Here is a 21,739-nt window from a genome sequence, read left to right as displayed (position 1 = left end):
AGTTACTGAACGATATTATTTTATATAGCAGCTAATTACTGAGAGCATAATTCATACTCACATGCATACTATTATAATTCTTAAAGTGAATATAGGGATTGAGGAAGATGGCTTAGTGGGTAAAGCATTTGCTGTGCCAGTGTGAGGACTGACTTTGAATCCCCAGTACCCATGTAAGAGCAGACAGGAGAGCATGCCATCTGTAATTCCGGTGCTTGTGTAGAGAGATGGGGAGCAGAGGAAGGAGAACCCTGGGGTCCCTAGAAGCTTGAGCTTCAGCCAGCCTGGCATACTCTGGGAAAAAAGGGTGCCATCTCAAACAAGGAAGGCCAGGACTGACACCCTGGTTGTCCTCTGACCTTCACACACACACCACCCGTACTCAGCAAGTACAAAGTTTTGTTAAAAGGACAATATATAAGTAAAGTGAGGTTTGTAAATTTTACATTGGGATTTCAGAAATTTGGTAAATTCAACTTTTAAAATAGTCTTTAGTATTTTGATTGTTTTTTTTTTTTTCAGTTCTTTTCAAGACTGATCAAATCATTATTTGGAAATTTGTTTGTTTTTAAATGATTTATTGCATTGTTTTTAAAATAAGATCTCACTATATAAACCCTTGGAATTGCAGTTCTCCTGCCTTAACCCCCAGAGATATAGGATAACAGGTACACACCAACATATCTGACAGGTGTTTTTATTTTCTAGTTCTAATTGAATTAATAACTTATTTCCTGTGAGTGGTGACATTTGTCAAGTATTAGTTAATTAAAAATGGATACACTCCACAGTTCCACATATTTAGGCAAGTTAAGTACAAGCACATTGCAACCTGGTACCACACTGCTCAACTGTTTCGAAAGCCGCTGTCCTCTCCTATGATTGTGGAGTTCCCATAGTTGTTTCAGGATAGTTCGAATGTAGTGCACATTTTACAAAGGCCTAACCTAACATCTAGAGCAAATGTATGCAGTTCATTGAAAACATTGCCCCACTGAGTCTAAGAAACTTTCACCAGAAAAAGAAAAAAAATCCCTGTGATTATAAGATGCTATTCATTGTAAGGTGTATTTTTCAGATATGAGTGAAAGTGTTTGTTTACAGTTATTAAAAGTGTGTTAAATGTTACTATATCCTGTCTTAGGGAGAAATTGTAGTTTTATGCCTAATCTGAATCCTGTCTGCTACTATTCATGGATTTTATTAGTTCTGACTATCAATGAATTATACATTTTTATCTGTACATTAGTATAAGTCTTAGATTAGTTAAAATACTGAGCCCAGGACCTTAGTCCTGTCTTGTTATAGAAATGTAGAATCTGATTTTTATGCCTTTTGGGTTCTTTTACATAGTCTGCTTCAGAGTTTTGCTAGCCAGCTCAATCCAGACTCTATTGTAGATCTGGTAAATTCAACTTGTCAAAATAATGCTTGAGGGAGGGATAATGACCAACACACATAATCTCAGTACTTGGTGGGGGCCATGAGGAATGAGAGTTCAGGGTCATCCTTAGCTACATATCCATTCAAGGCCAGTCTAGGCTATGTGAACCCCCTACTCCCCAAGGTACTGGAATTCCATTGCTATAATTTAAGATACAATTATGTTCTGACATTGTCTTTCTGTCTATTCAGGTATATGGAGTGTTAAAAGTCAAAGCTAATTAAAATTAAAAGGTTGTTTCCTAAAAGTTACCTTTTATTTGCTTCTGCTTGCTTTATTGTTAAGTCCTAGTATAATTTCAGTTATGATAACAGGCTTCAAAATCTTAAATCTTTTCTAAAAATACCACCAACAAAATCAAACAAACAAAAACCTGTTTATTAAAATTTGAAATTGAAGTTTAATACTGGGAAGCAAAACTGGCTTGCCACTCTGAGCAGAGCCAAAAGTATCCAAGAAGCGAGCAGAAACAACAAGTAGTTGTGGGAGGCCTTTGAGATGGCAACATTGGAACTAACAAAGGAAACAAGTGGCTTGAAGAACAGGACAAGATTTCAACAGTCTGCAAACTGGTCACCCAAGGGGAAGGGCACGGAAACCAGCAAGCTTAGCTACCACAGCAGATCTGCCATGTCCTGGTACCCCGGTTTTATCTGGAATTTCTGACAGAAAGTGTCCTATAGTTGAGATGATATTTTAACTGAATCCAGGTTTGTTCCTTGGTTTTTATATTCTGCCACTAACATTAATTCCACTGAAACCTTAGTAATGCTAATTTTCATGCCCATTGTCTCTATTGACAGTTTCTTCATTTGCTTTCTACCTAAGAATTCTTAGCAATTTTGAGCTTGTTTTACAGTCTTAATTTTAGTGCGCCCACCCCTCCTTTAATTTCAAGATAGGCTTTCTTGGATTTGAATTTGAGCATTTCTAAAGATTTTTTTTCCTCCTAATTTTGTACTGAGGAAATGAAGTTTAGTACAGCCTTAAATATATAAGACTTTCAATTCCATTTACAAGAGAACATGATAAATGGAGACAGACAAGAAAAAGTTGGGATTCAGACTTGTTATAAATGTAGGTCAGGTAAATTCAACTTTCATGTGTCATGTGCTTTTGTTAATCTGAAGAACTCGGAGTTGCTGTACAAAGGATGTAAACAATTCATACAAGTAAAGTAAGCATTTGTGTTAGATAATAAGTGATAAGTACAAAACAGCTTTTAAACACTACTTTTTTTGTTTGTTTCGGTTTTTCGAGACAGGGTTTCTCTAGTTTTGGTGCCTGTCCTGGAACTCACTCTGTAGACCAGGCTGGCCTCAAATTCACAGAGATCTGCCTGACTCTGCCTCCCGAGTGCAGGGATTAAAGGGGTGCTCCATCACTGCCTGGCTAAACACTACTTTATACTCAGTAAGTTAGAAAAGTACAAATACCCAGTCTTAGAAATATTTTGGTAATGATTGGTGACATTATAAATGGTCGGGGTTTTTTTATTTGTTGGTTGGTTTTGGGGTTTTTTTTGGCAGCGGGGTGGAGTGGGGGGCGGGGAGGATTGTTTTGTTTTGTTTTGAGACAGGGTTTCTCTGTGTAGCTTTGGCTCTCCTGGAACTCTCTTTTTAAACCAGGTTGGCCTTAAACTCAGATCCACCTGCCACTGCCTCCCAAGTGCTGGGATTAAAAGGCATATGCTGCCACCACCTGACATAAGTGATCTTAAAAAAAAAATTTTTTTTTTAAACTTTTTAGATGCCAAATACCTAGAATTGTGACTATTTAGAAGGCTGACATAGGAGGGTCACTTGAATCTGTCAGTTTAAGACTAATGTGAATAGCACAGTAAGAACCCATCTAAAAGCCAGGGTGGTGGTGGCACACGTATTTAATCCCAGCACTCGAAGGCGGATCTCTGTGAGTTCGAGGCCAGCCTGGGCTACAGAGCAAGATCCAGGACAGGCTCCAAAGCTTGTCTACAAAAACAAAAACAAAACAAACAAACAAAAAGAACCCATCTAAAGAGAAAAAGACTATTTTAGCAAATTATCCTAAAATCATCAGCAAGTAGAATGTATGAAAATATATGTTTTTGTCTGTTGTAAATAAGAAAGTGTTAGATTACGTCTAAATACCTAACAGCTAGCTTGCATCAAATATTACTCAGTTATTAAAGGCAAAAAAAAGCTTATTATTATAACACTATATATAGTTTAAATATATTAGTATATATGTGTTTTAAAATATATATTATACTAATTTGTATTTATATATTATTTAATATATAGAATGAGAAGAAAATGCAAAAATCCAAATTATTAATGGCTTAGGGTACTGAGATTATACTTACTAATTTTATTCTAAAACTTAAGAAATGTAATTTCCTCTTATATTCTATATTTTTCTTTATATCATCCTACAAAACAAATTTACAGGGTGTTGGTATCTCTTCCCTCAGATTAGATACACCCTTTAAATGCCAAATATCCATCTAAATTGTATCTTTCTTTAAAAAAAAATGTGTGAGAGTATTTGTGTGTGAGAGAGAGTGTGTGTGTGAGAGAGAGAGTGCATACCCACGCTTGAGCATGCATGTGCAAATATCACAGTTTCCAGGAGCTCATTCTTGCCTTCCACCTTTCTGAAGTACACGGTCAGTTACTCTTGCTTCTACAGGCTCATTTAGGAGATTCTCCTGTCTGCATCTCTTGTCTTAACGTAATGCTGGGATTACAGATACCTGCCTCTGTCTCTTTACATAGGTTCCGGCATTGAATTCATGTAGCTAGGCTCAAGAGGGCTAGTGTTTTTACCTACTGAACCATTTCCTTGCCTCCTCCTTTCTCTTTCTACCCATGTGGGATGACGTTACATTTAGTTCAGCATTGTTAATGTCATTTAGGAATACCTTGCTTTGTTTTGAGATTAGAAAGCACCCAGCTAAATTGTTAATGTTTTTTTAAAAATACTTTTTAAATATATTTAATCATAATTCACATCCAGAAAACTGTATTAAATGTAAACTTAGATAGAGCTTAAGAAAGTACTGTACAGCCGGGCGGTGGTGGCGCACGCCTTTAATCCCAGCACTTGGGAGGCAGAGACAGGTGGATCTTTGTGAGTTCGAGGCCAGCCTGGTCTACAGAGTGAGATCCAGGAAAGGCGCAAAGCTACACAGAGAAACCCTGTCTCGAAAAAACAAAACAAACAAAAAAAGAAAGAAAGTACTGTACATACCAGCAGTAATCACCACGCAAGCTTTTGATCCCAGCGCTCAGGAGTCAGAAGCAGGCAGATCTTGTGAGTTTGAGGCCAGCCTGGTCCACAGAGCTAGTTCCAGGACAGCTCCCATGAAAAGGACACAGTATAGTGTGTGTCTATTTTCATGGTGTTGAGGTGGAAGTGGGATGGATTCCTTGAGCTTGCTCTTCAAGCGTAAATCAATTATTTTTCATTATTAGTAATCAGAAGCTACTCAATTGTTTTTTGTCTTAAATTTTTATAATTAAATTTATATTAGATTTATTTTTGTTTTTCAAGTGTATGGGTGTTTTGTCTGAATATTTATCTGTGCCACGTGTATGCCTGATGTCTTTGGAGGTCAGAAGAGGGGTTGAATCCCCTGAAACTGAAGTTACAGTTGAGCTACCATGCTAGGAATAGAACCTGGACCCTCTGGAAGAGCAGAAAGTCATCTCTCCAGTCCCTCTGTGTAGCAGGCTTTGTTGGACTGCCAACCACCTCCCAAATAAGACACGGAGACTTATTATCAATTATGAATGCTCAGCCTTATCTTAGGCTTGTTCCACTAGTTCTTTTAACTTAATTTAACCTGTTTTTCTTCATCTACATTTTGCCTCAGGGTTGTTTTTTTTTTTTTTTTTTTTTTTTTTTTTTTTTTTTTTTTAACCTTTCCTTCTGTATGTCCTACTTTTTTCTTGCTTCCTCTGAGACTGGCTAACTGGCCCGGGGCATCTCTTTTTCTCCCTCCTCCTCTCTCTCCTGAGCCTAGATTCCTCTTTCTACTTATTCTCTCTGCCCTCCAGCCCTGCCTATCCCTCTACTGCCTAGCCATTGGCTGTACAGCTTTTTATTAGACTGATGAGGTGCCTTAGGCAGGCAAGGTAAAACAAGTACAATACATCTTTACATAATTATCAAATACAGCATAAACAAATTTAACACACCTGTACATAGTTAAAGTAACATTCCACAACTCTGTCTTAATTCTTTAAAAGTATGTTTCTTTTCACTGTGAGCTTCCTTGGAATGTGTCCATGGACAGACTGGATTATTTGCTTCCTAAGTAAATAATATTTAATGATTTTTAAACAAATTTGTAGGTGGTAGATCTATTTAGCAAAATAAAATTTCTGGAAATGCAGGTTTACCTAGAAATAGAAAGCCAGCGTAATTGCTTCCAAAGTATTTGTTCTTGAACTGGAGATGGCTCAGGGTGAAAGCAGTGGCCATGGAACCCTGACAGCCTGAGTTTCCCAAGTTTCGCCCCTTAAGCCCACATAAAAGATGGAAGGAGTGGAATGGCTTCTTCAGCTTGTCCTCTGACCCCTCACTTTGCCCCCCCCCCCCCCCCCCGTTACATATGCACACAGTAATAATGATACAGTTCTTTTTGTTGTTGTTTTCAAGACAGGGTTTCTCTGTATAGCTCTCGCTGTCCTGGAAATCACTCTGTAGACCAGGCTGGTCTCGAACTCAGAAGATCCTCCTGCCTCTGCCTCCCGAGTGCTGGGATTAAACACGTGTGCCAGATACTCAGCTCCAGCCAAATATTTTTGAAAATTGAGTCCTGTTATAGGACAAGAGTGGATGAAACTGAGCACGAACACAATTGACACTTCCTTTCTAAACTCATTCTCTACTATCTTGTTTTTAGAATTCTCAACCAAAGATTTTAGATTTTAAAATCATAAACATTATTTTTATTTTCTGTGTGTGTTTGCTTCCATGTATGTGTACTGTATGCATTCCCTTGGAGGTTTTCTTTGTTAAAAATTTTAGCCAGGGAGTAGTGCATGCCTTTAATCTCTGCACTTGGGAGGCAGTGGCAGGTAGATCTCTGTGAGTTGGAGGCCAGCCTGGTCTACAGAGTGAGATCCAGGACAGGCACCAAAGCTACACAGAGAAACCCTGTCTTGAAAAACAACAACAACAAAAAAAAAAAAAAAGAAAAAGAAAAAGAAAAAAATTTTATAGCAGGGTATGGTGTCATAAGTCTCTTATTCCAGCAAAGGCAGACAGCTGTCTGTGAGTTGAAGGCCAAACGGCTATACATAGCAAGTTCCAGGTTAGCCACTCCTACATAATGAGACCTTGTATCCAAACGCACATACACTCATGTGTATATATGTGTGGTGTATGTATATAAGCACTTAACTACTCAGATAGGACAGTGAGGAGGCTTTTATTTCAGTTGTTACTTTTTATTTCTGTAGGCCAGTTAAAGACTAAGTATGCCATAGTATAATAGTATTTGGAGTGCCTGATATAAATTATGAAACTTTATTTTTAATATGGACACTAAATGCTTCTTTTTCCTTTTTAATTTCAGTAAAAAGTCCCAGAAGTGGGATGAAATGAACATCCTGGCAACATATCATCCAGCTGACAAAGACTATGGTTTGATGAAAATAGATGAGCCAAACACTCCTTACCACAAGTAATGTGACATAGATATCCTTTCTTTCCTGCTTGTTTCGTTTGCCTTGATACAATTTCTAAATAACAGAAACTGTAAATCTGTTTTAGTTGTTGCCAGAGTGCTAGCTAATGGTCTGCCTGAATACATTTTTGTTAATAATGTGTAACTGCACACTGTTGTTGTAGTAATGAATATTATTGCACCTGGATGGTGGTTGGATGCTAACACACACACATTAGTGAGTGTTGTCTTCTCTTTTCATTACTGTTACTTATGTGGCCCTGGAGCTGGAGAGGTGGTGTGAGCGACTTGATATGAGTACTGAGACTTAATCTCAGGTCCTGGTGAGCAGCAAATGCTTTTGACTGCTGACCCATCTCTCCCTCCAGCACCAAAGTTTGTCCTCTTTGAAAGGAAGATGAGATTGGAGGGTTTTTTGCTCCCCAAGTAGAAATCAGAGGTTTTCTTTGCAAACAAGGGAAAACTACATGGAAGACAGATAGTTTTGTATAAGTCTCAGAATTTTTATTTTTTATTTATTTTGAGATATGATCATACATTATATTTCAGGCTGGCCTGGAATTTACCATATATCTAAAGCTGACATTGAAGTCAGAGTAGTCCTCCTGCATCAGCCTCTTGAATGCTGAGATTACAGGGGGTGAACCACCAGGTCCAGTTAGAATTTTAAAATATAATTGTAAAGTGATATTGTATAGCAGTATCCAAAAAGAGACAAAAATAATGCAATAATAAGCATTATGAGGCAATACAGATTCTAAATAAGTAGGACATTTAATTAAGATTATGGCTTAATCTGTATTGTAAAATAAAGATTTCCAGGAATAAAATATTTTATCAAAGTAAAACCACATAAATCTCTAAGTTGTGTGCTTTTATTCTAACTGTATTGATAGAGTTTCATGTAACCTAGGCTAGCTTTGAACTTGCTATGTAGCCGAGGAAGATTTTGATTTTCTAGTTCTCCTGCCTGTATCCATAGTAGTGGAATTACAGGACTATGCCCAGTTTATGTGTTACCACGGATTAAACTCAGGGCTTTGTGAACGTCAGATAAGAGTTACATCAACAACAACAAAAAATGTTATCTTTTAAATCAACAGGACTCAGGGAGATAGTGTGAAGCTAACAAAAACAGTACGAATACACATAAACATGTTAAAGTCTGTGACAGAAAGAAACAGTGAAACAGAAGATACAGATAATAAAACTAAATAGTAATGAGATTTGAGGAAAGGAGAATGTGGAAGTTTGTGCCCCTTCTCCGCTTAATTACAGGGTATACTTTAAATTATATCTCAAACCCTTTATCAAACCAGACTCCAAAGTCGGGATTTTCTTCCTTCTCAATCAAGCTAGTAGCCACCCCTCACTTTTGTTAATAGAGGATAATTGTCCTAAACTCAGATCAGACATAACTTGGGGGTGTGGGGATAGGGGAGTTGTTTTTTGTTTTTGTTTCCTGTTTCTGGGTAACATTTAAAATGTGATAAATGTGAATGGTAGACGTTTGATGTTGCATTTCATTTTGTTTGTCCTCCCCCATATATCCTTTTGTCGAGCTGCAGAAAGGTAGCTCGGTCACTAACAGGCTTGGTGTTCATCGAGTGCTTAGTTAGCTTTATCAGTTCAGCACTCCGTGTTACCGCTACTTCCATGAGATTGGTTGGGTTGTTTTTTTTGTTTGTTTGTTTGTTTTTTTGTTTTGTTTTGTTTTTTTGGTTTTTCGAGACAGGGTTTCTCTGTGTAGCTTTGCTCCTTTCCTGGAACTCACTTGGTAGACCAGGCTGGCCTCGAACTCACAGAGATCCGCCTGCCTCTGCCTCCCGAGTGCTGGGATTAAAGGCGTACGCCACCAACGCCTGGCTGAGATTGGTTTTTATCTTAGATATGCACAATTCATTTGTAACCTAGAATTTTCTGTTGAACATTGCTATATGTCAACAAAGTATATTTCTTTATCCTACTCTACTTAAATCCTAAATGTTCATGGGTTTATTTTACGTTTCCTTAGATAAATATATAAACCAGCAGGTTTTTATTAATTAGACCTTTAGGGTCTGTGTAAGTTTGCTTTCTCGTTGCTGTGACCAAGTACCTGGCAGAAAAAACTTGAGAGGAAGGATTTCCATATCTCTTGATTCATGGTTTCAAAGAGTCATAGTGTCTGTCCATGGTTGCTTGACCCCATGCACTCTGGCTAGAACATCACAGAGGGAATGTGTGGTAGAGAATTTTAAAAACATTACTGTGTTTTTTGAGAATTCCATATAATGTATTTCGATCATATTCTTTACCCCCCCTTAATTTCTTCCAGATCCTCCCACTTCCCTACTCACCAACTTCATGTTCTTTCTTTAAAAAAAAAAAAAAAAAAAGAACAATGACATCCAGTGACCTTTTTCCTCAACTAGGTCCTACCTCCTACCTTGTACAAATTTCTAATAATGCCATCCTGAATCTTTCAAGGGATTAATCTGTCATTTGATCAGAGCCTTCATGATCTGATATTCTCTGGGAATATAATCACAAACATACCTAGAGCTGTCCTTTACTAATTCCCTGGGCATTTTGTTTTGTTTTTCTCCCTTAGATTCGTTCATATATCAGCTATTCAGTGAGACAGTTGAAGGAATAGGAACAAGCGACAGATGAGCCCACTAAAAATCTCAGAGTAGAAGCTTGTGTGCACTGGGCACTCGTGATTCTGTCACACTGTACAAGAGGGATTAATCCTGCTCTGGAAGCTCTTTGGGAGGTTTTCCACAAAGGAGAGGCCACTTGGCTCTGTTTCTATGCATTTCTTAATCCAGTGAAGTAGGCAGTCAGAATTAACCACCAACAGGATCTGTTTATTTTTCCTAGTCTTACATCTGTGTAGACCATTTCTTCCTTAATGGTGAGATATAAACACAAATTCTAAAATGAGCTCAGCATTTTCAGTGCCTAATGGTAATTCCAGTAATCACAAGTTTAAGACCAGCTGGGCTACACAGCAAGAATGTTCCCTCTCAAAATGCTAAAACCAACAAATGGGTTATTTTGCATTATTTGTCCATTGGCCTCATTGGATAGAAAAATTGACATTTTTTTTTTAGGGTGTTTTTCCCCCCAGATAATTTGAGTCTTCAGTATTTTATGGTTGCTTTGTTCTTTTCTTGTTAAGCTTACTTGATCATTTTTTATTCCTGAGGATTGAACTAGGGCCTTATACCTGTCTGGCAAAGACTACCACTGAGTTATATTCCCAGCCCAGTGCTGTCTCTAACTACATTTATTGAGTAGAAACTATTTTAAAGGTAACAACAAACTTCTAAGCAAGTTATTTTAATTAAATAAAATTGTGTTTTCAAGCTATACAATTTTATTTCATGTATCAGTTTTAATAATGTGCTTATTAATAGAAACATGCTTGTCATCCTAGTATGATAGGTGATGATGAAGATGCCTTTAGCGATTCGGAAGGCAACGAAGTTATGACTCCAGATATCTTAGCTAAGAAGTAAGTACTAAAGCATTTCCTAGAGGGAGTTTTAATTGTGCTAAGTCAAAGACATTTGTTGTGTCCTGCTTGTACATTTGTAAATGAAAGGTTAAGCTTACCTATGTTTGGGGGTTTACTTGACATTGAACCCAGGGCTAAGTGTTAAATACTTGCGGAGTAAGATTCCTGGCCCCTAACTAGATTTTTATAGCAATTATTACAGTCTTGTTTCTTAATTAATATCAATCTAAGCAGGAGGTGGCAAGGTTAGAATGCCTGAACCAGGGGATACTTCCATCTGTTTTTCTCTTGTGGTGATGTTTTTAAACACCCTGACACCCACATGGTAAAGATGTGAGAAAGGCAAAAAAAGTCCCTGTTGTGCACTGATCTCTAACAGCCACTCTGCTGTCCTTGTTGCTTTCCCGTCTCTACATCCATCCTACAACCTCTTGTTTTCTTCATCACTTACAGCTAGAATATTTGTTGACTATTTTGGGTTAATTTCGTGACTCAAGTTGAATGAGACGTTTAAATAGTACAAGAACGTCACAGTTACTAATTTCTTCTCTTCATAATATTGTGTAGATTAGCTGCTGCTGAAGGCTCGGAGCCAAAGTATCGGACTCGGGAACAGGATAGCAGTGGAGAGGAAGATAATGACCTCTCCCCTGAAGAGCGAGGTAGGTTATTCCTTCAGCTGCCTTCAGCATGGTGCTAATAATTTTATTTATTTATTTATCTTTTTATTTTATTTTGTTTTTTGAGACACAGTTTCTCAGTGTAGCCTTGACTGTCCTGGAACTCACTCTGTAGACCAGGCTGGCTTCAAATTCACAGAGATCCACCTGCCTCTGCCTCCTGAGTGCTGGGATTAAAGGTGTGTGCCACCACTGCTCAGCAAAGCTATTAAGTTTTGTTAAAATAAACCTGTTTGAAAGATTGGAAGATTACTTTCATATTTGGGAAGTGGTGGGCAGGGAATAGAAAGCAATAGAAAAAGAATCTGTAATTCAGATTCTACATATGTGAGTTTTTCATATAATAGTTTTCCCCCCTGATTAGAAGAAGTTGGAAGAAATACTACAATTTTTCAAATACTTGCAAATATTCTTTTCTTTGTATTTTTTTAGTGCCCGATAAAAAGAAGGTATTTACTAACTACTTATGAAACTAATGCTTTTAGCGTCATTGAGTATTTGAATGATCTTCAGGTGGATAGATTGCCTTGTTGTGTGTGCCTTTTCTGTTTTAAGATAGTAATGCAGGGCTGGGGATATAGTTCATTTGGGAGAGTGCTTAACTAGCGTGCACAGAGTCCTGAGTTTGAGCCCCGGCATCAAATAAACTGTGTTGTCTGTAATCACAATACTAGAGAGGTAAAGGCAGGAAGATCAAAATAAATAAATAAATAAATAAATAAATAAATAAATAAATAAATAAATAAATAAATAAATAAATACAGTGAAATTGATGCAGAAAACCAAGATGATAAACTATAGAATGAAAATCTGTATAGGTCTCGTGAAGCACAGAGTAGTGATGTCTTAGAAGAGAAGCTGGAGAAGCCCCCATTGCAGAATGGAAGAGGTTCTTGTGCTCCAGACAGAACATGCCTAGTTAAGGCATTACTGCCTTTGTGTGTTTCTGTTTGCATGGAACACTGGTCCGATAAGAATATGTTTTATCTTGCTGTTTTTTTATACTTTTTGAGCCATGTGAATGCATCATCCTTTCAAGATAAAATTGGCCTGGAGAGATGGCTCAGTGTTAAGAGTGTATACTGCTTTTCCAGGGGACCCGAGTTCAGATATCAGCACCCATGTCAGATGGGTTACAACTGCTGTTAACTGCAGCCTTGGGCACACAAATCCAATTTAAAAAATAATTTTTTTTAGTTTTTCAAGACAGGATTTCTCTGTATAACTCTGGCTGTCCTGGAACTCACTCTGTAGACCAGGCTGGCCTCAGACTCAGAGATCCTCCTGCCTGTTAACTAGGATTAAAGGTGTGTGCCACCAACACCTAGCTAAAATATAAATATTTAAAATAATATAAAATACCTAGTTGGCCATTGGTGCCTGCAGGTTCAACACCTGCAGATTTAACCAACGATGATTCAGAAACATTTGAGGGAAGAAAAATGAGCCCATATTGAACAAGGATAGACATGTCTTTCTTGTCATTATTCCCTAACAATATAGCACAGCAACTGTTTACATAGCATTTAACCTAGAATGACTGAACATAGAAAGTATGTGTGAAGGTTATATGCAAATATTATACCATTGTACAGGAAGCATTTGAACATCCATAGATTCTGGTGTCCTTCGGTGTCCAGGATCCAATCCTTCAGGTACTGAGGAACAACTTACACCCATTCTTTCTTTTTGGGGGGGTTGCGGGGCTTCAAGACAGGATTTTTCACCCTGACTGTCCTGGACCTCACTCTGTAGACCAGGCTGGTCTGGCGTGCCACCATCGCCCTGTGTGTCCTGTTCTCTTTGAAAAGAAAATAATCAAAGCTGGAGCTGTGGTTCGCTGGTCGAGCTCTTGGGTAACACCAGTGACGCCTGTTTGGTGGACTCTCAGCGTTAACGCGGATCTGACAGTCAACAGCACCATGGGCCCTTGAAGAGATTTCAAACAAAAATTCTTTCTGGGTTTTTCCATATTATTCTCCCAAAACTTTTATCTATTAAGCATGGGGGTTCTATTAACCTACATTATCAGTCTCATTAAGAGTAATTATCCAGGCCGGGCGTGGTGGCGCACGCCTTTAATCCCAGCACTCGGGAGGCAGAGGCAGGCGGATCTTTGTGAGTTCGAGGCCAGCCTGGGCTACCAAGTGAGCTCCAGGAAAGGCGCAAAGCTACACAGAGAAACCCTGTCTCGAAAAAACCAAAAAAAAAAAAAAAAAAAAAAAAAAAAAAAAAAAAAAAGAAAAAGAAAAAGAGTAATTATCCATCAGTTTGTAATTCCATGAGTCAACCTGCAGGGGGTACCATTTGACCTATTGATATAATTTTATTAAGTGATTTCCTACTGGTGGAATTACTAAATTATAGATGTTTTTCACTGTTAATAATTACATGTCTGAAAAATACTTTGAATTTATAGATCTTTTTGTTTGTTTTTTGAGACAAGGTCTTACCCAGTAGCGTAGTCTGGCCTTGAACTTACAGTAATCCTCTGCCTGGGCCTCTCCAGTACTGGGCTTGTAGCTGACAATAAACACTACTTTTTACACACATATTTGCTATTTTATGTGTATGTGTGGGCACTTGAGCCAGCACATGAGAATGTCAGAAGACAGCTCTCCATCCTGTGGGATCTGGGGCTTGAATTCAGGTCATTAGACTTGGCAGCAAGCACCTTCACCTGCTGAGCCATTTAACCAGCCCAGATATCTTTTTTATTGTTGTTTTGTTTTGTTTTGAAGACAGGATCTCACTAGGTAGCCCTGGCTGTCCTGGAACTCGCTCTTTAGACCAGGCTGGCCTCAAACTCACAGAGATCTGCCTGCCTCTGTCTCCTGAGTGCTGGGATCAAAGTGCACCACTACACTTGACTAGCCCCAGATATTCTTAAGATAAATAAATCTAATGTATAACACAGTAATTCAGATTATTAGCTGTGGAGTCTGAGAAATACAATTTTATGCTCCAAGTCTGATACTTGTTTAAGTTGCCTAATTTCCCAGAGCCTCTAGTTCTTATTTCCTAAATTGGGAAATATTTAAAAAAAATTTTTTTTTAGTTGTGTGTTTGGCAGTATATGCCTATGGTACTAGAGACTCAAGAGGCTAGGGCATGATGATCTATTGAGCCCTTAAGTTCAGGACCAACTTGGGAAATTTAGTAAGACAACCCCCTTCCCCATCTCAAACAAACAAACTTTAAGTTGTTGGTGATTCTTAAATGAAATGAAGTATTTAATGGACTTAACACTGGTCGTTTTATATTCTAGTCAGTAAATAATAACTCTTAATAACGTGAAATACACAAGATAGTCATAAAAGTAGATATAAAAACATAATAGCCTTGTTGAGTTCATATAGTTCATAAGACCTAAATGTGCTTTTATTTTTTGCATTATATTGCTTTGCCTTGTAGAACTGCAAAACTAATATTAATAATCAAATGAGAATTAAGGGATTCAGTCCCCAGTACTGCATAAACTGGCCATGGTGGCATAGGCCTGTAATGCCCAGCTGTAGGGAGGTAGAGGAAAGAGGATCAGAAGCTCAAGGTCATCTTTGCTTCCTCATGTATTTGAGGCCAGCCTGTCAAATAAAGAAAAAAAAAAAATAAAGGATTGAGATCACTTATGTTAGCTTTCTGTGAAGTGAGATTTTATAGATTGTGTGTGCATATGGGTGTCTGGGGAGAATGTCACTCTTCAGGAGCTGACCACCTTATTTTTTGAGAGGATTTCTTACTGGGACTGGGACTCACTAATTAGGCTGAGCCATATGACCAGATTCTGCCTATCATAGCCACCCAGAACTAGGATTACGAATGTGCAACACCATGCCTAGTTTATTTGGGTGCTGGGGATCAACTCCTGCTTCTTTGGTGAACATTTTACCTATTCACGTGACTTCTCAGTTCCTATTTTACAGAGGCTTTTGTTTGTTTTTAATGTGTTTTGCCTATATTTGTGTATGTGCACCATGTAGAAGGCATTGGATCCACTGGAAATGGATTACAGACAGTTGTGAACCACCGTGTGGGCTCTGCAAGAATAGTAAAAACCAAGATATCCCTCCAGCCCTGTACAGATTTTTAAATTATATAACTCAGAATAACAAATTTATTTGACTGTATACAGTTCACAAATAAAAATACTACAATATCAACGCCTAGGAATAGCAACCTAGGAATTAAACCTATAAGCATTATGGAAGCTGAGAGTGGTGGTGAACCTTTAATTCACAGTACTAGGGATAGTCCCAACACTTGGGAGGCAGAAGCAGACTGATCACTATAAGTTCAAGGCCATGCTGGTCCAAATAGAGTTCTAGGCCTGCCAGGGCCACATAATGAGAGACTTTGTCTCAAAAAAACCAGGCCAAGCAAAATAGCACTATGAAACGTTCTCTTACTGGTCACTCGCTGTTAAGACTGTTTGTCTGATATACTTGAGCCCAGAAGTCAATCCCCAGTACTACTGCAGAGGTGGGGGAGGACAATTTTATTTTTAGTGTGAATATGAAAAACTAGGCTACTCATATTCTCTGGATGGTCTGAGAACCATTTCAGGCATTTAAACGTATTACCAGTGCCTACTTAGTATATATGTACATAAAATTACAGAAGTAAAAATATCACAACACATTACTTGCCTTTAATGTTTGATGATCATTATAACTTACATATTTCATCTTTTTAAATATTTTGTGTCTTATAAAGAGTAATGCATTTGTAAAACAGATTTATATTGAGAAAATAATAGAATACACAAAAAACTATATAAATTATATCATAAACAAGTTGACAAAATAGTGAGAAATCAGAAGCCTTTGGCTTAGAGTAGATAATTATATCTCACTACCTTGAAACTAAATTTTTCCAAAGTTGAAATGATCACTGAGTCTGTCCTGGATAAACTTGGATATATGATCATGTTAACAACACAGGAAGTGCAGAAGCAAACTTCCTTAAATGGGATTCAGTTTTGCAAAAGTATATTTTAAAGTCTAGCTAAAAAATGTTAGTAATCTCTGGGTGTCTTGCTTTGTTTTAGTGTGGTCTGAGGATTAAATTAATGAATACTAGGCAAGAAACCTTGCCACCTCTGTCTCCTATTTTGAATGATAAAATTGGAGGTAATTTTCTTTTAAAATTTCTGAGTATGAGCCGGGCGGTGGTGGCTCACACCTTTAATCCCAGCATTCAGGAGGAAGAGGCAGGTGGATCTTTGTAAGTTCGAGGCCAGCCTGGGCTACAGAGCAAGATCCAAGAAAGGCGCAAAGCTACACAGAGAAACCCTGTCTCGAAAACAAAAAAATAAAAAAAATAAATAAAATTTTTGAGTATGTATTACTTTGATGAGTAAAGATGTGGGTGAGTATTAGCTTTGTCTTCACATCATCTGGATACTTAAAGATGTCTAACTGTTCTGGTAAATAAATGCCTGCGTACCTAACCTAGCCACTTAGAAAGCAGAGATAGGACCAATGGGCCTGTGGTTTCCAGATCAATCTGAGCAATGTGGAGATGACCCCCATCTCAAAAGTGGTTTGTTGGTTTGGGGTTTTTTTGGGGTGGTGGTGGTGGTGGTGGTGGTGGTGGTGGTGGTGGTTGTCTTTGAGATACGGTTTCTTTGTGTAGCCCTGGCTGTCCTGAAACTATTCACTCTGTAGATCAAACTAGCCTTGAACTCAGATCTGTCTGCCTCTGCCTCCCGAGTCCTGGGATTAAAGGTGTTATGCCACCACCAACTGGCTCAGAAGTATTTTATAAATAGAGAAAAAGAAATAATGATCTGACAAGATCTTGGTAATAACACTTGGGAGGAATTGGATCATAAGAATTTTGAATATTCTTATTCTGGTGATAGCTGTGCCATTTTGAGATTAAAATCATTGTTAAAGCAAGGATGATGCAATTTTAAGTATTTTCATTAACAGCTTTATTAATTCATTTTAAAGTTACTTTTATGTGTATGAGTATTTGCCTGCATTTTATGTGTACTACATGTGTGTCTGGTGCCCAAAGAGGCCAGGAGAGGGCACTGGCTCCCCTGGAACTGTGAAGTTACTGATGGTGTGAGCGCACATGGTGGGTACTGGGGACTGAACCTGTCCTCTGTAAGAGGGAGCAAATGCTTCTGACCCTGGAGTCATCTCTCCAGCCCCTTGAGCTATTTTTTATATTTGTGTTTCAGTGTATATGTATGCATGTGCGTGCTATAAGATGTTTGACTTTTTATATGGGTGCTTTAGTTCAAATCTTATTTCTTTCTTTTCTTCATGAACAGTTCAGTGAAATTCTGTTAGTAAAATGTGGCAGTTGAGTTGAATTGCCACTAATTATGTTTCCAAAGTCATAGGAGTTTTTTTAAACAGATAAGGACTATAAAAGGATTTTTTGCTTAGTGAAAGTAGAAGTCATAATCAGGTGTGGTGTGTGCCTATTTTATTTGTATTGGTTTGTTTACACATTTTGCTGCTTCTGTGCTCAAGTGTGTGCTTGCTCAAGTGGAGGGCAAAGGACAACCTGCAGGAGATGGTCTTTCCCTTTGCCATGTGGACCAGATGTGCTGCTGTCTTTCCAGCCCTGGTGCAGGCCTATAATAATAGCATTTGGGAGGCCACGAAGAATTAGGAGATGTAGGGCATCCTGGGCTACATAGAGAAACCTTGGGGTTTGTGCATTCTTTGTACTTAGGATTATAGTTTACCTTTTGCCTCCCATTCACCTATTGCTACATAATTTTCTTATGTCTTTAAATTTTCTTCACAGAATTTCTAATGACTTTTCCATTCCTATTCATCAATTGAGGTGTATATTTGAATCATAAAGTAAATATTTTAGATTTTGTGGGCTGTATAGTCTTATTACAAACTATCTAACTCTGCCATTGAGCACACAATTTAAGTGAATATAACTTAAGTTATATTGGGTCTTGCAATAAGACCCATTGACACAATAGGCCTGGACCAGTCCCAAAGTCAAGACCTTCTAAGCTCACAGTGCACTTTTAAATCTTTTCTAGAAAAGAAACGACAGTTTGAAATGAAAAGAAAGCTTCACTACAACGAAGGACTGAATATTAAATTAGCTAGACAGTTAATTTCAAAAGACCTGCATGATGATGAGGACGAAGATGAAGAAATGTCAGAGACTGCAGATGGAGACAGCATGACTATTGAAGAGCCAAATCAAGGTCAGACGCCTTAAAAGTGTCACTCTCGCTGGAACTGTGCTTTTCTGGGCCTAAGAGAGTGGGCTTCCTTTGTCGAAACTTCTGGAAAATTCTTCAGAACGTTTTGCTGATTTACTTTATTGTGTCAGTGTCAGTGTTTCTACAATTTCAATCCTTGGACCAATTTCAAAATAAATTTTATGCATAAAATTAATTTGATAAAACCATATATTATATTTTTTTCTTATTTACTTGGCTTTAAGTAAGGATATTTTGCTTGACTGAAGTCATGTTTAGTTCAACAAGAAAAAATCTCAATTAAAGCTTAAAACTTCTTACCTGTTTTTGTTGTTTCACAGTGTTGAAAATTGAATCCAGAGTCTCAAACATACTTTTAGAACTCATTTAAAGAAAGCAGTTTTTGTTTTGTTTTGTTTTCTGTTGAGTGCTGTTAATGGGTGTTTTATGTGGGTTTTGGAGTTTTGCTTTGGGTGAGATGGTCTTGTCCTGTGACACAGGCTGGCCTTGAAATCACAGCAGTCTTCCGGTCTCAGTCCCCAAGTCCTGGATGACAAACACTAACCCCCATGCCTTGCTCAGAAACCCTGTTTTGATAGAAAAGATTGTTTTGACATTCCTCCAGGTATAAAAAGTGTGTCATCTTTGCAGTGTTGGTATTGATTTACGACATTGACTAGGTTTTATGTTTATCTGTTTTGTTTTGTTTTTTTTTTTTAATTTCCTTTTTTCCCCTTAAGTTTAAATTGAGATAGAGCCAAGAGCTGTGAAGCCCACAAGAACTCCACTCCATCTCCCTTGGCCCCTAAGCACTGGGTCCAGGTGTCCACCATCACATCCAACTTTTCCTTTTTTCTCTTTTTCTTAAGTCTTAGACTACTTTCTGCAGCCTAGCAATTAACAGTCATAGGAAATATATTTTATTTCATTTGTCTTTGAGGTATAGGATGAAACCCAGGGTCTTGTATATATCTACCGCTGAAGTATCCCCAGGCCCTAGTTGTCATCAGTTATGATTCTGTTTGACAAAGGTGAGTCAGGTATGGTAGTGCACCTGTGTCATCCAGCACTACTGCTGGCTCCAGGATTGCTGAGAGGTCAGGCCAGCCTGGGTTATTGAGCATGGCTGGTCTCAGAAGTGCAGTGACCATTCTACCCATTTACTGAAGCTGTGTGTGTATTCACTTCCTTTTCTTCATGCTGAGAAAGAAGCTGGTGAGGTTTTGTGGCAAACTAGGAGTAATTCTGTGATAAGAGATGGTAAGTCATGTCTGGTTATAGTGTCAGCATTACAGTATTTAACTTGAACAAACTTTATCCTAGTAACTGTTACATTTTTCTATTATCAATTTTTAATTGATTAAACATTAGGGGCTGGGGTGTACTTCAGTGGTAGAGCACTCACAAACTTTATATGATGTTTCCTAATTGCCATGAAGTCTTTGTTTCCTGCCCGTTCCATCAACTACTCTGGTAACTTCTCATCAGCTTCATTCAGACATTCACTTTTGCTGTCAGCTCTCAGTGTGTGGTAACAAGTTAGGAATGCTCCTCCTTTGCTGCTGAAATCCTCTACCCAACTCAACACAATAAAGACAAGTCAGTCTCTCTCTCTCTCCTCCCTCCTTCCCTTCCCCCTCTCTCCATAGCTTTTTTTTCTTCAGAAATATTTTTAATTTATTCTTTGAGAATTTTACATGTATTTTGGTCACATCAGCTCCCCAAGTCTTCTAACTCCTCCCAGACTACCTCCAGCCACATCCCCTCCCAACTTCATGTCCTCTCAACCCACTGAACCCAGTTAGTGTTGCCTCCATGTGCATAAGTGTAGGGTCATCTCTTGGAACATGGACATGTGAGAGCCCACATCTCTGAAGAAAGCTGACTCCCCCAGCAGCCATCAACTGCCAGTTACTCCTCTGTTGGGGTGGGGGGTCTTGTGACCCTCCTGCATCCACACTGGAATGTTGACTGGCTTGATGTTGTGCAGGCATCCGCAGCTGCTCGGTGCCTGAGTCTGATGGCCCTGTAGAGTCCAGAAGAGACTATTCACAGCAGTCCTCCCCAGCCTTTAGTTCTGGCCAGTCGTCTTCTGTGTTCCCTGAGCCTTGAGGAGGCAACAAGATGTCCCTTTTAGGGCCAAGCACTCCGTGGTCACTTACTCTCTGTACTTGAACAGTTGTGAGTCTCTGTATTAAGCACTCTCTCCTACATAAGGAGGCTTCTCTGATGAGGGTTGAGGGCTGCACTAACCTGTCTAATGGCTCTTGAGAATTAACTGCTCTTGTTTATCTCTGCTTAGAAGACACTAAACTTCATAGACTATATATGTAGATTATTTTCCCAGGAAAGTATACCAGAATATAAAATTTTGTGTTGGTTCCTGAGTTTTCTGAAGTAGTAACTAAAGTACCCCCTCATAGGAATGTAACTTCATGGCATCGTAGAAGTACACAAGGATGGGGAAAACTGTGGAGTAAGGTTCAGTGAGACAAGGTTCTTCTCTTCTCCTCTTTGGCTCTTAACACTTCTTTTTCTTTTTTTTTTTCTTTTTTAAAGATTTATTTATTTATTTTATATATAGGAGAGGGCACCAGATCTCATTACAGATGGTTGTGAGCCATGTGGTTGCTGGGAATTGAACTCAGGACCTCTGGAAGAGCAGTCAGTGCTCTTAACCTCTGAGCCATCTCTCCAGCCCCCTCTTAACACTTCTTAACCAACCGTTAGAGCCTCCATGTTCTGTGAAACGTACTCTATTTTAAATGTGGGCAGTTGCCTTCATCTTCTGCTCCCTTCTTCTTTTCCCTCTTCTTCCTTTTTTCTTTATCCCTCCATTTATTTCTGTTTCCATAAAGAGAGAACTGTGTAGACTCTGAAGTTACTATTTTATAGTTATCAGGTTATGTGAATTTTTTTAGTATCAGGTAGTTAGTTGGAGCTATAAAACTTAACTTTCTTCCTACGATTACATACCAGTATCTATTCTGAAGCCTATTTGTCCTGCCTCCACATATATTCCTACTTTTATAATATTTAATGGTATGTTTAGATTCTTCCAAATCAGTCTCATTTAGCCTACATGAAACACACCTTACTGAGCTGTTAAAGTTTTTATATTTGCGCCAGGCGGCGGTGGTGGTGCTGCACGCCTTTAATCCCAGCACTCGGGAGGCAGAGCCAGGCGGATCTCTGTGAGATCCAGGACAGGAACCAAAACTACACGGAGAAACCCTGTCTCGAA

General features: G+C 38.5%; 1 protein-coding gene across 1 annotated transcript in view; it reads left to right on the top strand.

The window, feature by feature from the left end:
- The window catches only part of Ppp1r2 (protein phosphatase 1 regulatory inhibitor subunit 2), a 29,701-nt gene that overhangs the window by 7,435 nt on the left and 527 nt on the right, over positions 1-21,739 (top strand). Inside the window, exons 2-5 of the mRNA XM_006974486.4 lie at positions 7,011-7,118; positions 10,546-10,623; positions 11,194-11,288; positions 18,328-18,498. Of these exons, the coding sequence (XP_006974548.1) occupies positions 7,011-7,118; positions 10,546-10,623; positions 11,194-11,288; positions 18,328-18,498 (452 nt within the window). The remainder of the gene's footprint in view (positions 1-7,010; positions 7,119-10,545; positions 10,624-11,193; positions 11,289-18,327; positions 18,499-21,739) is intronic.

This window comes from Peromyscus maniculatus, chromosome 12 (assembly GCF_049852395.1).
Source record: "Peromyscus maniculatus bairdii isolate BWxNUB_F1_BW_parent chromosome 12, HU_Pman_BW_mat_3.1, whole genome shotgun sequence".
In the NCBI taxonomy this organism is placed as follows: domain Eukaryota; kingdom Metazoa; phylum Chordata; class Mammalia; order Rodentia; family Cricetidae; genus Peromyscus; species Peromyscus maniculatus.
Note: the sequence above shows the minus strand (reverse complement) of the source record. Positions and strands in the feature narration are given on the sequence as shown.